General features: G+C 41.4%; 2 protein-coding genes and 1 long non-coding RNA gene across 19 annotated transcripts in view; 2 read left to right on the top strand and 1 right to left on the bottom strand.

Annotated features, from left to right (window-relative positions):
* Window positions 1-339: 339 nt before the first annotated feature.
* Window positions 340-15700, bottom strand: RAD52 (RAD52 homolog, DNA repair protein). 3 transcript variants are annotated; one of them, XM_084511103.1, is made up of 13 exons: window positions 15577-15700; window positions 13622-13749; window positions 10324-10412; window positions 8920-9021; window positions 8291-8384; window positions 6920-6987; window positions 6521-6639; window positions 6357-6432; window positions 3274-3470; window positions 2927-3069; window positions 2225-2305; window positions 1441-1686; window positions 340-1146 (listed from the first exon to the last, which is right to left on the bottom strand). In XM_084511103.1, exons 3-13 carry the CDS (start codon window positions 10408-10410, stop codon window positions 1088-1090), a joined length of 1272 nt encoding a protein of 423 aa, XP_084367229.1. In that variant the 5' UTR covers window positions 10411-10412; window positions 13622-13749; window positions 15577-15700; the 3' UTR covers window positions 340-1087. The 3 variants fall into 3 exon arrangements, with proteins under 3 accessions (XP_084367229.1, XP_084367230.1, XP_084367231.1); XM_084511104.1 differs by having other exon boundaries at window positions 2927-3063; XM_084511105.1 differs by lacking the exon at window positions 8920-9021.
* LOC311432651 lies at window positions 2895-9059 on the top strand. 3 transcript variants are annotated; one of them, XR_014690216.1, is made up of 4 exons: window positions 2895-3023; window positions 4378-4496; window positions 5372-5509; window positions 8863-9059. It is a non-coding gene; the product is annotated as an uncharacterized lncRNA (long non-coding RNA). The 3 variants fall into 3 exon arrangements; XR_014690217.1 differs by lacking the exon at window positions 8863-9059 and adding an exon at window positions 7066-7402; XR_014690218.1 differs by lacking the exon at window positions 8863-9059 and adding an exon at window positions 7066-7402 and having other exon boundaries at window positions 4378-5509.
* Window positions 15689-15896, top strand: part of ERC1 (ELKS/RAB6-interacting/CAST family member 1) — a 302320-nt gene continuing 302112 nt past the window's right edge. For 12 of the 13 annotated variants that reach the window (XM_084511005.1, XM_084511011.1, XM_084511009.1 and 9 more), the window contains exon 1: window positions 15729-15811. The gene's annotated coding sequence lies outside the window, so the exon portion shown is untranslated. Of the gene's footprint in view, window positions 15812-15896 lie in introns of all 13 variants that reach the window. The other variant, XM_084511007.1, reaches the window with a different exon arrangement.

Genomic DNA, 15896 nt, shown 5'->3' with positions numbered 1-15896 from the left:
GCCAGCACAGGTGCCAGCTTGAACACTGCCGTGGTGCTGCCAGGTTCCTGCCCAGCAGAACTGCTCCCTCCAGAGCAGGGCTTCTCACGCTGGGCATGGGAGTAGTTCTGAAACACTGCCTCAATTTTTTTCTTTGACCTTATTTGAAGGAATAGCTGCTGCTTTGCTCTGTTTAAAACCCACTGGAAACTTTGCCCCCTGTTGCAGCAAATGCTGTGTGCAGTGGTGTCTCTACCTTCCTGCTCACACCTGGTCAGAGCACATTAGCTTCTTTGAGCATGTTAAACAGGACAGGAGTTGTCATTGTTTGAATAATAATGAGGCACGAAGAGCAAGGAGTTGTTTTTTCTCCAAATTTCATGTTTATTTTTGTGTTAAAAATATGACTATAAGCTTATTTAAAAAACCTGCAGCTCCCAATTCATTTTACAAAGAGTCCAAAGGAACAGCCTGAGATGCTTTGTGCACTCCTCAGCAGCAATCCCAGCACGCTGCTACCCTGGCACAGGTGAACAAAGGTGCTGCGCTGCTGCTGCTGGACAGGAATCGGGTCTGGCTGAGGAAGAATCTGAGGCAGAGCTGTGTCAGGGCAACGCTTCTGACCGCCCAGGGGAAACAGTTGGGCTCCACAGGAGGCAGGCACTGCCACAGCTGCAAACAGCCACACGGACCAGGAGAGCACAGCATGTATGCTTTCGTGTGACTGTAACCCACCCCCTCATTTTATTGACAAAACATTCCCCTATGATGAAATGCAACACTGAGGAAGAAAGAAATGATGAATGGCAACTCATTTTAAGCATTACTTGTGGTACAGTTTCAGGCAAATTACTTGGAACTCCAGCTTGTACTAGAGCCACAAGTCGATACTGCAGAGGCACAAATGATTACTTGTTCAGAGAAAAAATCTGATACATGTAACAACCCAAAAGCAGGTGAAGTTCTTGCTGGTTGTATTAGCCTCTTCTGTGTTGCTTCATTGTAACACACAGGACAATCTATTAATAGTCTTCCTCACATACTTTGAACAGCCAGCTGCAGTCTTCGGATGTAACCCGGTATGTAGGTAACGATACCACCAGGTGTCCTATGTAGGTTCTAGCCTCCTTTTCTTCAAGCTTTGACTTCTTCTGTGAGGGCTGGGCTCTGTGAAACAGGGAGACAGTGAGAAATGCAAGTTTCTTAAAGCTTTTCTCTGCTTCTGTAAGTGCTCATCGATTCATTCTTTAGCTCTTCCTTCAGAGGACAGTTGGATGGAAAAAATATTTGTCCTAGCCCGCTATCACAGCAGTCTGCAGCCAGGTCCAAAAAAAGAGGGGTGTTTCTCCCTCTCCAGATTAATAATCCAACGAGTGCGTTCAAAGCAATCTAGCAATGCTTTCAAAGTCAGGAGCTGTTTGTAAGACAGAAAGAACACAGACATTTTATTACAGCACGTACCTGGTGTGTGCTGGTCGGCACCGTGGCTGTTGCTCATGCGAGCAGCAGACAGCTGCAGCTGTGCAGGTCTCGCAGAAGGTTTGTGGTAATTCATTCCCTGAGGGGTCCTGTTACGAGTAATCATTTGATGACGTCCACAGGGTGTTTTTGGTGACTGGTGTCCAGCTAATGGGCCTGCCATTTTGTGACCCATTATCTTGTTCAGATCAGTGGTCTCCAAGGAAATGTCCCAAAGTTCAGGATCATCTAGAATGAATGAAAAGATGATGAAACCACAGATAACAGCGTGGTACTACAGGAACAACAACTGCAGGACCAGCCCACTCTCCTGTAGTGCGTGGTGGCCACTATAAAAGTGAAATGTCAGTGCACTACCAGAGAACAGTACTACCCCCTGTGCTCTGAACTTAAGCAATGTCCACATGCTGTGGTATGCAACTCAAACAGCCAGTTATGTTAAGCAAAGACACTTTCCTCCCAGACCCTGCAGATATTCTGTTTCTGTGCAGCACTGCTTGAAGAAAAGGGTTTACCAAATGCGTATAACCATGCTCTACTGAAAGGCATGCTGTGAAGGCCCTTGTAGCGATGGGCATCTCATCTTTCGTACCTTTTAATATCGTTTTCCTGCTATTCAAGCTAGGTTATTACTGCTAAGCTCTCAGGATCAGACTCACACTTCTATTACTCCAACCTCTTCACAACTTTTACCTTTATGCTACTTTGAAGTGTTAATATAAATGTTAATGATTTAACATGCTGTTATTAATTATTTTTGGCTGACCTGCAAAGAAATCTTCTTCTATTGCTAGTTCCTGTTGTACTGCTGCTGGAGAGTCCTGTTTTACAGGAGGATGGGCTGTTGCTGGACAGAGATAACACAAAGATTAAAGTTAGAAGTGCAGAAGAACTCTTGTTCCTCCCTAACAGAGCATAATCTGAAATGATCATCACCAGTTCCACCAGGCACCCCCTTTTCCCACAGCTGCTTACATTTTGGAAGCAGTATGTGGAATGGTGAGATGCTGATGATGACTGGTGAGAGCAATTGCATTACTATAAGCTGTTTTTTTACCCTATTTTACCCTGCCCCCAAGTTCCTGCTTACAACACAGCTGTCCAGACTTCCCCATGAGTGAGGACCAACATATTAGTGGTTAATGCAAGGTCTGTTTGCCAGCCTCAATGAAGTGCCACAGCCTCAGCTGTGATGCAGCATGTTAACGGTACAGGTATCAGTGGCTGTGCTACGTGAAGCTTTAGAGTGGTTGTAGAGTTACAGTTTTAATTATGCAGTTTTGGAGATGACATTCCTGCCACTTTAAGAATTTGGGGAAATGAGTACGATGATCTTTCCTTTGGTCTCAAAGGTGTGTGATAGTACGGTACAGAAGCAAAAGAAACTTGTCAGGCTCTTGTGTTAAGAATAACGCGTGCCTGCCAGTAGCTATCATTAAAACTGCCAATTTTTAATGCCACATCTTACCCTGTTTGCTGCTAGGAGTGACTTCTGTAACCTGACATCTCTTCTCCATCTGTTCCCGGAACTGTTGCTGTAGCTGCTTTTGGCGCAATTTCCGCTGGTAAGTGGCATCGCACTCAATAGCCAAGGAATCTGAATTTCTGCTCCTCCCCCAAGTAACCACAAAGTTAGTTAAAATAGGATTCCAGCAACTATCTTTTATGAAGAAAGTTGTATAAGGAAATAACAGCAAGCAAAATCCACTAAACTGGTATTTTATGGCATCTTCCACTTTGGGCCATCCCCATGTTTTAAAGGGGACAGTAACTTCAAACATATCTTGTGAAATAAATTTATAGCAGTGGTCTCACCTGGAACTGTTTGGCTGTTTCTGATCTTCTGTCACTACAGAAGCCTCTGTGTGACTAGGTTTGCAAGTAGATGCTGCCTCGCAATGCTGTCTCCATCCTGTGTTCTGCCTTTCCAAACAGCTGTTGTATCTTGCTTTCTCAATTTCAGGCTCGTAGTCCTGTCTTTTAGCTTTGTCCAAATCTAACTCAGGGGGCATCTACAAAAGAAAAAAAAAAAAAAGGAAATATATTCAGAAATTTCTGTAATCAACTTATGAAATACGCACAGGCTTTTTCTATATGGTACTGTTAGGAAATCTTATTCTGTTTGCCCGAAGTGGAGCAGTAAGATAGGAAACCCAAATGCATTTTTAATACATCACTGATGTAGTTTATCACTGAATTCATGCAACTTTGTGTCAGCTTAATAGTTGAGTGCTTCAGGGCAGATATTTCATGTCTCCCCATATTGTGCTTGCTGCATCTGAGAATAGAGGAAGACTTCTGTAGCTCCTCAGTCTCACAAGTCTGTTGTTGGCGTCTGTTACTTTTGCCAGTTCTGTTTTCACATGTGTATAAAGGGCAATGGCAGACATTTGCATAGCTCTGTGAGCACGTGATCACTGAGGAAGGTATGGTACTCCGTTTCTATTAAAGACAGAATGGTTTGTCTCTGTGATTTTATAAGTTTGTGGCAATGCCACTAATAGAAAATGACCCTGGCAAAACAGAAATCTGTTTCATCTTTAATTTGGACCAGTTCCTACAGCCTAAGTTCGCTGGAAAGAGCCATATTAGAGCTCCAGGCCGACCAGCAGAGTTTAGTAGATCCCGTTAGGATGAAGGTAACTTTCCTATGCAGCTCCATGGATTAGCAGTGGTATAAGGCTTGCTTGTTCCCCAACGTGCAAGGTAGGTTACTGCCTAGGGGCCTACTGCCCCCAGCTGGTACACATCAGGAGCTAACAAGATTAATGTTAATTAACAGCCAGGGCACCTTTAATACTAATACGGGCTGCTACGTTATACCAAAGCATGCTTTGTGATAGCTCTGAAAGAATAGGCTTACAGTACTCTTGTCAATGACAGAATGTACAACGCATTTTTTTTCTCTCTCTGGACCAGAGACCTCCAAAAGAGGCATTTCTCCTGGGTGTTGGTTACCTCGGAAGGTTCACTGTTTGACCTAGTACTTCAGAGGGTAGAGTAACTGCAGCTCCTTCCTTGCAAACTGAAACCTAAAGGTAAGTAAGGAGCCTGAAAAGCAAAGCAAGAAGTAACGCGGCTTATTACTGTTCAGAAAGACCCGTACTGTTCAGAACTGTAGCGATGGCAGGGAAAGTAACGGCATGTACCCATCAGCTGTACAAGCTAACTATTCTCATATTAAAGAGGCACCATTTGTTAAGTAGTATATACTATTGAGGCATTTAAAGCAAGTTAGAATGTGTATTTTCCTAACACTACTCTTTTCTCCAGCAGCCAAGTCTAATGCACCCAGCTTTCCTCATTCAGTTGCAAATTTTGGGTACCAACACATTCTGAAGCCAAGCAGAGGATAGTTTCAGGGACACTTGTGTGCTGCTAATGTATCATGAGAAGAAAATACAGTTACCTCTTTTGCTTTTCTGTGGTACAACTTTGAAGCAACTGGAAACAGCCACGGTTTTTTAGAATCCAGTCTAAATGTTTAGGTTCCTTGTAACATAAATGCATCTAGTATTTTGCAGTGTTCTATTGGGAAGGACCCAACTAGGTTACATTGAAAGTTGAAATCACCTCTTGAAACTAACTTTGCTTGAGACCACGGTACAAAAATACTGTTACCAAAATAACTACTTGTTAACTATTCTAAACAGAACAATGAACAGACCTCTGAGAGCTAAAATACAGGCACACTGTGAACTTTTTTTTGCAATGAGCATGTTAAGTATAGTTTCTATCTAGCTGGTGATGTGCATTAGAGCTTTGCAGAGGTTTGAATAATGATTAGTGAAGGGACAAGATAACCATCAGCACACATACTGATATTGCTACTGTGTGGATTTTACTTAATTTTAAGTAACTTTATTCGAAGGATGAAGTCTTTCTTATGGAAAAACTCCTTATTTTCTGCCAGAGCTCACTAAAATGTAGAGAACAGTTCTGCCTGCTGATCACCAGTTGACATACAGGCTGTCACCTTGAGAGACTTCAGGACTAAATGAAATTGTCCTGATTTTGCAGAAATGCACACAGGAGCTTTATCTGTTTGAAGGTAGGTCATGCAGATAATAGATGCACTGTCTGGCTATTCTTCTGCCCTGCCTACAACCTCTTATCACCTCTTCCAGCAACTGCCTATTGTGTCACTGTATGAAGTCAACTCCTATCCTTTTTTTGATTCCTGAAAAAGTCCAGCAATGAGAGTAATATGTCATATAAATCTGATTTTAAAATTCCAAGTAAGTAATAAATTAGATTGTGCTACCACTGTCAATGAGAACAAACAAAGAACAGTTTTGCCTCTTGTCTTATACAGGGCAAAATAACATGCATGCTACCTTGACAAACACTATTCTCCCAAGGATTTCAATTTCATTTGTGATATGTCTATGAATGACAGCGGTATCATTGCTGATGAACAAGCACAAGTGGCTGGATGAGAGTGATGAAATGAGTTGGTGAAACTGAGAAAGCTTAAATGGGCTCGTGTAGGAGATGACACCTAGAAAAAGCTAGTTTAAAGAGTGAACGATTGCTGGTGTAGCATTTAACGTGTTATGAACACAGATGTAACTGTATGCATTACTGGCACTAAAGAGAGACTTAAACAACATGGCACCAAATGGCACAATAAGATCTTGAGTAGAATACTGTTTCCTCACCACAGTAAGCTTGCCTAATGCAAATGGTTAAACTTTGGAGTAGCTCTGGTAAAATGCTAGGGAACAACTCAGTAAGAGAGAGTTCATGCAATCAAACTAGCACAGAAAGGCTGTGGGTGTCATATCAGGAAATATTCAGGAATAAGTTGCATTTATGTTATTACATTCCTTTTAACATGAATGATCAGGAACAATCAATATCTAACAGTCCCCGCTGTAAAAGTCCATGTACTGCACCTGACGTGGAAGCTTATTCACAGCTTGTAGGTAGTTTTTGTCTAGGATGCAGTTCCCAAGAGCATTCCCAAAGCACCTGAGAAACAAAGACAGTTCATTGTCACTGAAAACAAGTTAATTCTCAATTCCCTTCTGCAAATGTACAAGTACTGATCTTCACTTACTTGAGCGCCCTCTTCAGTCCATCTGTTACTGCCTCCTTTCTTGCTTTCTCTAAGGACAAGGCCTTGGACTTAAGGCCTTCACTGACTCCATAACCTACATCTTCATGGTATGACCCATCCTGCAGTAAGATTTAAAAAAAAAAACACAAAGCAACAAACAGCTAAGTATAAGGGAGATTCTGCACATCTATCACTTCTCATTAGATGTTGTGCTTTCCTAAGCCTGATTATTCACTCTTAGCTGGATATTCTATAACAAGGTCAATGTTATAGGCGCTGCTATATTCTCTGGTATACAGCAATATTTTTGAGAACCACAGCCTGACCAACACATCAACTTTCTTTCCCAGCCTTAAGCAATTGCTCAGCTATAGCCAGAGTAAACAAAAAGCCACTTACCTTAAGCTGAACTTTCACAAACGCACAAACCCCCACATAGAACCTGCCATTGTTGAGGTCAACAAAATCTGGGGGGAAAAAATGTTACATCCTAAATAACAGAAAAGACTTCTGATCCACATGTAGATCTTATTTTATTTCTTCAGGATATTTGTAAACCTGCAGCACACTCGCTGAATGGGCCCGAGATACTGTGTCTTCTACAAAATGGAGCATGATTTACAAGATATCATTCTCAGCCTACAGTTAATAACTTGAATATATGCTGTATGTTATGCTATGTTTTCTGGTTATCAGCATCTAGACCTGTCAAACACTTGCACCCTGGTATTATGCATATAAACTGCTGCACTCATCTAGTCTGCTTGATCAACTGTTTTGTAAACCTGCCAGAGGTGCAATCACTTTTTGATACATGGGTTTATAAACAAGTATACCAATCTTCTGTCTCTGAATTGCTAAGGCACGACTTGTTATAGGATAATTTGGGGAAAAAAAGTTTGAATGATATCAGCCTTTTCTTGACTGAAAAGGAAAAAAATAAAGTGGTACGTACTAGGTGAAAAAACATGAAATTACCTGTTCTATGTCTAGAATCTACCAGCCAGATATATGAAATATTTCTGAAAGTGTGGGAGGCGGCGTGGGGTGGGGTGGCAGTGAGCGGGGCAGAAAAACAAAGATGTACATTTAATCAGCTGGGTTGAGCTACTTCAACAACTTGACCTGGGCCTAAGCATAACAGATCTGCAAGGACAATGCTTCTTTAGCAGCTACTATTTCAACTTTCAGGACAGGGGAAGCTTAAGCTTTAAGAACATCTGAATATCATTTCCTAGAAAGTGTTTTTTCAAAGCTTTCTGCTACAAATATAGAAGAGGAATCGGTAGGGAAAAAAGAAAAAGTCGCTAAAGATTAGGGGAATATTAACTCAGAGATACTTTTTAGAATGTAAACATTCCAGGTGAGAATGACAGTAGGCTCAGGGCTGCTGGGTGTTAAAACAAATAGTTTAATTGTTGTAACTCTTGACTGGGTGTTCCCACAGAGATCAGAAAACTTGATTAAAATAGCTAATAAGCACCGTTAGAATAATTAATTTGACATATTCCTGTGTAAGAGCTAAACAGAAAAGAAAACCTACGTTATAATTAAATTTCTCTCATTCTTACCTGCTACTAAGACACCTGAAAATTCCACATGCCTTTTGCCAGGTTCTAACACTTAAAGTACATACCAAGAAACACATAAGTGATCATGTTCTTCGATAGATACCATTGTCCTTATTTGAAAGACTTTTCCTTCAGGGGTTCATAGTGAAACAAGAAGACAGATTTTTTATTTATTTTTTAATCCTAAAGAGGTACTTACCAACATTCTGTTGAGTGACTGAATGAGCCCAGCCATTGAAGCCAAACATCTCATTAGCCAGACTGATCACCTTGTGACCCTCAATGTAGCAGACCTGAAAAGAAAGGCACACATACATATATGCACGCATATATACATGATTTATTTTAAAAAGAAATTACACAGATCATCTTACACTGAAGAACCACAGCTAAATTTAGGATAATGTGAATGATGGTACAGATTTAGGTTCACCTTCTCCTGATAACAACTGTGGTGGGGGGAAATGACTGAAAATAGAAGTGAATTAATGGAAGTAGAGGTAGCAGGTGCTAAAGAGGTAAAAATACATCTAATGTCATATAATGATTCATATATTCCAGTTCTGGAAAAAAAAATTAACGTTCCACAAGTAGACAAATATTCCCTTTTAAAGGATGAAGCACTAAAAAGTGGCTTTTCCTAAAGTGTATAAGGACCCACGGCTAAGTTAAAGCCAGAGTTCGTTCAATCCTTATTTTACTTTAATATCTGCATATTGCACTACCAGTGGGAAATTAATTTCAAAAACATTTTATTTATTATTTTTACAGTAGTTCTCCTGAAAAAGAAAAAAGTGAGTTGAAATATCTGTGCAAGTTTATTCATACCTTTTGTCCTCCTCCAGCTTGTCGACTGCTGATATATTCCGGACCCAGTTTCTGACGAAGAGCATGTTGGATAGCTTGATACTCACTTGCTGTATATTGACACTTGATGAAAACAAAGACAACATTTCTCATTCCCTCCATATTAGCTCCCTCTCTTCTTCTCATTTCAATTCTTAATTCTATTTTTCCAAATACTGTCCTTTCAAGAGGTGTATGATCCATTTTTAGAATCAGGGTGTAACTGACAAGTTGGGGTGTGTGTATACACTTGTGCATTATATTGTTTGTTTGTTTGTTTTTTCCCTTATTCTTGGGGTCACATGTATACAAGCACTAATTATTAAACTGCAGCATTTTTTTTTCAATTTTTCATAAGCATCACTTATATTAGAAGAACTTAAATGAGACAGGTCTGTTAGTGTCCTATCAAAATCTTAATGTGGTCATAGTCTTAGTCATGGCTGCCTGACATAAGCATACAAGTACATGTTTGCACATACCTCTCAAAAATAAAATATAATTCTTCACATGAAAAGTATCTCTAAAAACTCCAACAAAACCAACGTTTAACCTTACTCTATCACCATATTCCATCAAAGGCAAAGAGGACAGCAGCTCAGGCAACCAGTCAAACTAGAAATTTATTGAGTAGTGTTCAGCATATTCCCCTAGTGCAGGGAAGGTCCTCTGGGTAACTCCAGCATCATTGGTATCATTAGGAAGCCCAGAGTGTTGTAACTTTTGCTGTATGTGTTAGCAGAAATACAGTTTACGTTCTGCAAAGGTTAGAGAGGCCTAATTGCATGTTTAAGAATTCAAACATTATAAAGCTAGTGCTGCTACACTACAATGTGGGACAGAACAAAGATTTCACCACCTGTATCATAAGTATTGTGTATTCACATATTGGCTGCCTCATCACTCAGTAGAACAGTATTTGACAGTGTGTATGTACCATTTAGTTCTAGTGCCTGCCAAACCTCACGCATTTATCTTTGGTTCTGTTTAACTTAAGGGAATAACTTGGTCTTTTTCTGGTACTAGAATGTGAACTTGTTACTAGAAGATGTAAGGAAAAATGGAGAATGTACGTGCACATTAAGAAACTACATATAAATGCCTATCGTGGGAAAGGGAATTCACTGCCAAAAAAGAAAATTGATTATTGTACATTTTTCCCCAATTTATTTATTTTAAGTAGGTGAATGAAAACAGTTTACTTTTCTGAACCAGTACTGAGAATGTGTGTGAACATGAGCCAAGCCATCTCCAATACAAGAGAATAAAATGAGCCATTTTATGGCACAGCATCCAACTTTAAAAGGAGAAAATAAATATGTAGAGCAGATTTCCAGAAGTGCAAGCACAGAACTTCCACTTCCCTCTCAGGACAAAGGAACTGACCTGTCCAAAGTGAGCAACTGAATTGCTAGTGCTGGAACTGCTGCTGCTGGTGTGGCTTTCACTGTCTTTCCCTTGACTTTCAGGCATCCCTGAAGATAAAAGAAAATACAAACACTGAAAGTAACAGTCCATAAGAAGACATGTCAAAAAGGTGTTGAAGTCCAATGCGCAGCAAGCGCTGAGTCCACTGCAATAGATTAGACATCAATGTTATAATTCTAACTCCATGGAACTTCTGCAGGACCAATTAGAAATTGTGATGTTTTGTAACAGTTGAAATTCTTCTTCTTAAATATGTTATACCATGTAGGCAGAAATAACTAGCTTCATCCGAGAAGCAGAGGTGTTGCTCTGGTCCTTCATTAAAAACAATGAGGGTGAGCTTGAATTGAATTAAATGATTATTTTATTTAAAGAACAAATATATTATTTTTGCTAGTAAAATAAATAAGTAAAAATTCCACAGCATCTGGATCTCATATAAGATCAGACTAGAACAACACCAGCAAAATGTTTTGAGTCATTATTCTGAATATGAAACTGGTAACATATATATGTATATATATATATTTTTCCTTTTAGATAAGCGTGAATGCATTGTACCATTCTAGGTAAGGAAAACCAAAACATCTCAGTTTTTCAGATCCTTCACCACTGTCTTCCTACATTGCTTTCAGTATTCACCAATACTTTGATAAAAAGCAGGAAGAACTTTCTAAAATTGTACTTGTCCATACCCTGACTTGTTCATCTCCATTTTAGATTGTTTTGACTATAACTGCGTTGGGTTATGGTGGTATCACATAAACCATAGAGAGTTGAAAATCATACAGAAGCTGTACAGAACACGTTTTAAGAAGCTGTGCTGATAACTCAGTAGATGGCACCCTTTTCCAAGTCAGTATCCAACAATTGCCCAGTGGTAACTGGGCTTCCACTCCACTGTGCTGCTGGAGAAGTAGTGCTGAGCTTATACAGCAACACTTCGGTATGAGCCCACAGAGGCAATCCCGATTGTATTTACACAAATGCTGAGTACAGCTGGCTTTAGTCTATCAGTCCGTAAGACTTCTGTATACAACACAAATATAAGGCAAGTCAATCTACACACAGGACAGATGGGATATCAAAACAGTTGGATAAAGTTTAAATTCCTCTACAGATAGTGATATTTGACAGTCAGTAGGAGCCTAATAAATATTATGTTTTGCTACTGTAAGTTCAGCATTTTTTCAAACAAGTTGTTTTTCTGATCTCTAAACAAGGAATCCAAATTTTTAGTAAGAACTTAGAAACAGTTTTCAGAAAAAAAGGATAGTAGCCGTTTCCTCGGCAAGTGTGAATACCAATAATTATACCAGGTGTAGCTAAACTTCTCCTTAATTTTGCTTGGCTACAATTATTTACCTTTTGTCCCATAGTTGTGTAATTGCACAGAGCTTATACAGTTAAATATGTTGCAATCAAAGGTTAGCTGCAATTTGTGGTTAGCATATTTGGTTTTGGAACAGAACATATAGAAATTCATATTACCAGGAGATGTACTCGTGATTTAAGTAGGCTATTCGCCTTTTTAAGCAGAGTCCACTGCATCCATAGCAGGGAGACATTTAGGGAGAGAAAAAAAGAGGTGAGGGAGTGGTGGAGGAAATCAAAGTTTGAACAATACTGCATATTTTTTCACTCCAGGCAGCCTAAATCAGATCCTAATCGGTATAAAGCCTGTGGGAGAAAAAAACAATGAAAGAAATGTGTGCATGTGCCTACACAGCCCTGTTAGCAGTTTGCCACAAATCTATATACACAGCAGGTGGGTGCCAGTTTGAAGTAATACTGCTTTAACTGAAATCAGTATTAAACCCTTTAAGTTTTTATCAGGTGTGCACCATTGTCAGTTTAAATTCTAAAACGAGATATAGCTTTAACAAAACTCTGAATAAGGTATGGGGGCTGATTTTGAATGAGAATGAGGAAACAGAATTCCACTAAAAATAGCATCACATCATATGGTTTTAATCTAATGGATCGGATTCCACTAGAAAATTCTAGCAGTATACGTCTTTGCAATAAACAGTTTAAACATGTCAGTGGTTTGTATTCAAGTTATGATTTACTGTACAGCTTGTGTGAATGAGACAGCTGATGCTGGTTTAGTTTCAGGCTTTGCTTGTACCAACAGTTTGCTTCAGCTGTGAATCTTGTTTAAGCCAAACATTCTACTGGAGTAATGTGATTTCTTTTTTCAAGCTGGTGAAACGCAGCACAGCAAGGCCCTAAGCCTCCAAGCAATTCTCAGAACATTTCAAAGTGACAGGACTTCAATTTCAAAATTATTTGAGCAGGAGTTCAGAAGAAAGAAATGTTAATTCTGCAAATGGAATTATAAATCTCCCTCGACACCGGAACCAGGAAAGGCAAGATTTCCACTCCTCAGTAGGATGCTGTTTCCTCACTCCCCTTCTTGCTGTATATTTTAACTCACATGAAACATCAAAATATTGAAGTAGATAATAAGGATAAGCTATTGACTAGAGAACAAAAGAGCCTCAAATACCCTCCAAGGCAGCGGTAGGAGATTTCCTGATGCATTAACCAGTTCTAAAAAGCCATAGTTTCAATCTGCCTTTAAATACTACAAATTCAAGTTCATGTATTCTTGCCCTGTATGGAGATGATTTAGAGGATGGTTTAGAGATACCTAGTAATTATAATTTATTACATCTGTGACCATTGTTTAGTATTTACGGGGAATTGTTTTCATTTTAACTGCTAATATTCTCAGAAAGTTTTCTTATCGCTGAGAAAAACACACATAAGACTACAGACGTTGCACAACGCTGCAGAACACAGCCTTGGTAGGCTAGAACAGGCAAAGAATCTTAACAGCTTTTACCACTATTGTGTTTAATGTTGCTTTTTAAAAACGTCAATAGCAAAAGCTTAAAATTTCAACAAATTAGGTATTCAATCAAAAAAAGGCTGTTTGGGGAAACCAGCTATGAAATATTAATTTTCAGCAGCACTCTAAAGAGCGTATTGGTTTGTATGGGGGTAGTGAACGGAGCAGCTGCTGAGAAAAATCTGGGTGTTGGCCTCTGATGCTTGCCTATACCCTATCAATGCCTCTCTGTTGACCTAGGCTATGTTTTACAGTAAAAGCACTCCAAAAAGAGAATGAAAACATCTAACACAGAAAGTTTGTGCTGTCTGCAGTAGTTAAAACATATTTGCTTTCAAGGCATAGGAACACAATGTTAACAATTTCTCCTCAGTTACGCACGTTTCAGATTTGACGTACCTTCAAGCAGTCCCAGCTAATTCAGTGGAATTTGTGTGTGTGTCTTCAGAAGCAAATCCCTTTAACCCTCAGGTTTATCAGACAGGACTGGGTTTACTTCTGGAATGTCTGGGATGATGACACCCTCCCTGCACAAACCACAACACAATAATTCATAAAGATTTTTATAACCTTTATCCAGCTTCAGCATAGAAACTTGGTAAATTTGTGAGGGAGTGTTTCTCTTTAAGAATATGCAAAACCATCCAATATCTGAAATGAAGCCTATCCAGTAAATTCCTGCATTTCTGGAACACAGGATAAGAAAATTATCTCCCCATTATGGTGAGTTTCCTGTTATGACAGCCTTTGTGAACATCAATACATCAGTTGAAAGCAGTTATAGGACCCTACCTCCCCTGCAATTACAAACCCACTTCCAATACAAACGGATTAGTTTAACGTATGTGTTGCTGTGCTTGAGACTGCATATTGTCCTGGTTTTAGGGCATGCATGACTATTAAGCATTCTTAATAGCTATGTTAGGTATAAATTACTTCACTCCTACACGATTCTGTTCACTGTTTTAAAATTGTGCCCCATTGTCACTTTTGCCTGCAAAGGATCCACAAAGTTTTATTGGTTAAAAATACATCAATACCAGCACAGACCATTCCAAAATGTTCTAAATTTGTCATTTATTTGCTTTCTAAGAATATAGGTACCTCATGTCACTTCTCACTTTATTTGCATTACTACATAATTTTGTAAGAAGATGTTTCATCGAATGAATTACCTGGCACTCACTCCCAAAGAATCTTTTAATGAAATTATAAAGGAAAATATCTCTTATAACAAATGATGAGCTAGGTCTACAAGAGGCGATCTCTTATTATGACAACAGACAGAACTTTAGGAAAAGAGAAACAATTTGTTTGGCACACAAGCTTTTTTCCGGGTGTGAAACTTGAACACCTCACAGTTACAAAAACAAAATGTGAACAATTCACTCCTGAACAACTCATTTCACGTTTGTAAAGATGGATGAGCCAGCAGTGTGCCTGGGTGGCCAAGAAGGCCAACAGCATCCTGGCTTGGATCAGGAATAGTGCAGCCAACGGGACCAGGAGGTGATCGTCCCCCTGTACTCTGCCCTGGTGAGGCTGCACCTCGAGTGCTGTGTTCAGTTTTGGGCCCCTCAGTACAAGAAAGACATCGAGGCCCTGGAGCGTGTCTAGAGAAGGGCTGTGAAGCTGGTGAAGGCCCTGGAGCTCAAGTCCTGTGAGGAGTGGCTGAGGGAGCTGGGGGTGTTTGGTCTGGGGAAGAGGAGGCTCAGGGGAGACCTCATTGCTTGCTACAGGTACCTGAAAGGAAGGTGTGGGGAGCTGGGGTTGGCCTCTTCTTGCGGATAACTAGTGACAGGACTGGAGGGAATGGCCTCAAGTTGCGCCAGGGGAGGTTCAGGCTGGCAATGAGGAGATTTCTCCTCAGGAAGAGCAGCCAGGCACTGGGACGGGTTGGGCAGGGAGGTGGTGGAGTCACCGTCCCTGGGGGCGTTCAAGGAGAGGCTGGACGTGGTGCTTGGGGACATGGTCAGTGGGTGACACTGGTGGTAGGGGACGGTCGGGCCAGATAGTCCTGGAGGCTTTTCAACGTAAATGATTCTATGGAAAGAAAGGCGCTCGTTCTGGAGAAAAGATCTGGCAAGAATATTCCTCAAATACCTAAGAATACATTATTTACGTAGGGATACTTCTTTCTAAAAGCAGCCAGACTGCTTCATGTTTCAATAAAAGAAAAGCGAGGAGAGGCTTTTTAACTCCTCTCCGCAGCGGGGAAGCACCCCCTGCGTGACGGTGCCCGCGGGCAGCCGCTGCACGGGGGCTGAGCCCCGCGGCGGGGCGGGCTCCAACGGCCTCCCAACGGCCGCCCCGCGCGCCCACCAACGGACGCCCCCTCCCCTCCCGCCCCGTACCTGTGCCGGGCCCGGCCGCCGCCGCCGCCTGCTCGCAGGAAGGGGCGGGAGGGGCGGGGGGGGCGGTACGGCGCGGCGGAGGAGCCAAGCGGCCCGCGGGGGCTGACGCAGCGCCGGGGGGGGCCGCCAGGGGGCGGGGGGCGCCGGGGCGACGCCGCCGCCGCCGCCGCCGCCGCCTCCTCCTCCTCCCCCCGCTGCCGGTGCCGGTGCCGGGGCAGGGGCAGCCGCCGTGCAGGTGAGGGGGCCCCGGTGGGAGCCGGGGGCTAACGGGGAGGGCGGGGGCGCTGCTGGTGGTGTCGGTGCCGCCGCTGCTCGGTAGC

The sequence above is a fragment of the Aythya ferina genome, assembly GCF_964211825.1.
Source record: "Aythya ferina genome assembly, chromosome: 1".
Taxonomy (NCBI): Eukaryota; Metazoa; Chordata; class Aves; order Anseriformes; family Anatidae; genus Aythya; species Aythya ferina.
This window is presented reverse-complemented; position numbering and strand designations above follow the sequence as displayed.

Bases quoted from the DNA above. Each gene is read 5' to 3' on its own strand.
- RAD52 (XM_084511103.1), bottom strand. From the start codon at position 10,410: ATGCCTGAAAGTCAAGGGAAAGACAGTGAAAGCCACACCAGCAGCAGC. The intron at 6,988-8,290 runs GTAAGTACCTCT...TTTTCCCCCCAG, and splicing joins AGTCACTCAACAGAATGTTG to ATTTTGTTGACCTCAACAAT. The intron at 2,306-2,926 runs GTAAGATGTGGC...ATCTCTGTCCAG, and splicing joins CACTCCTAGCAGCAAACAGG to CAACAGCCCATCCTCCTGTA.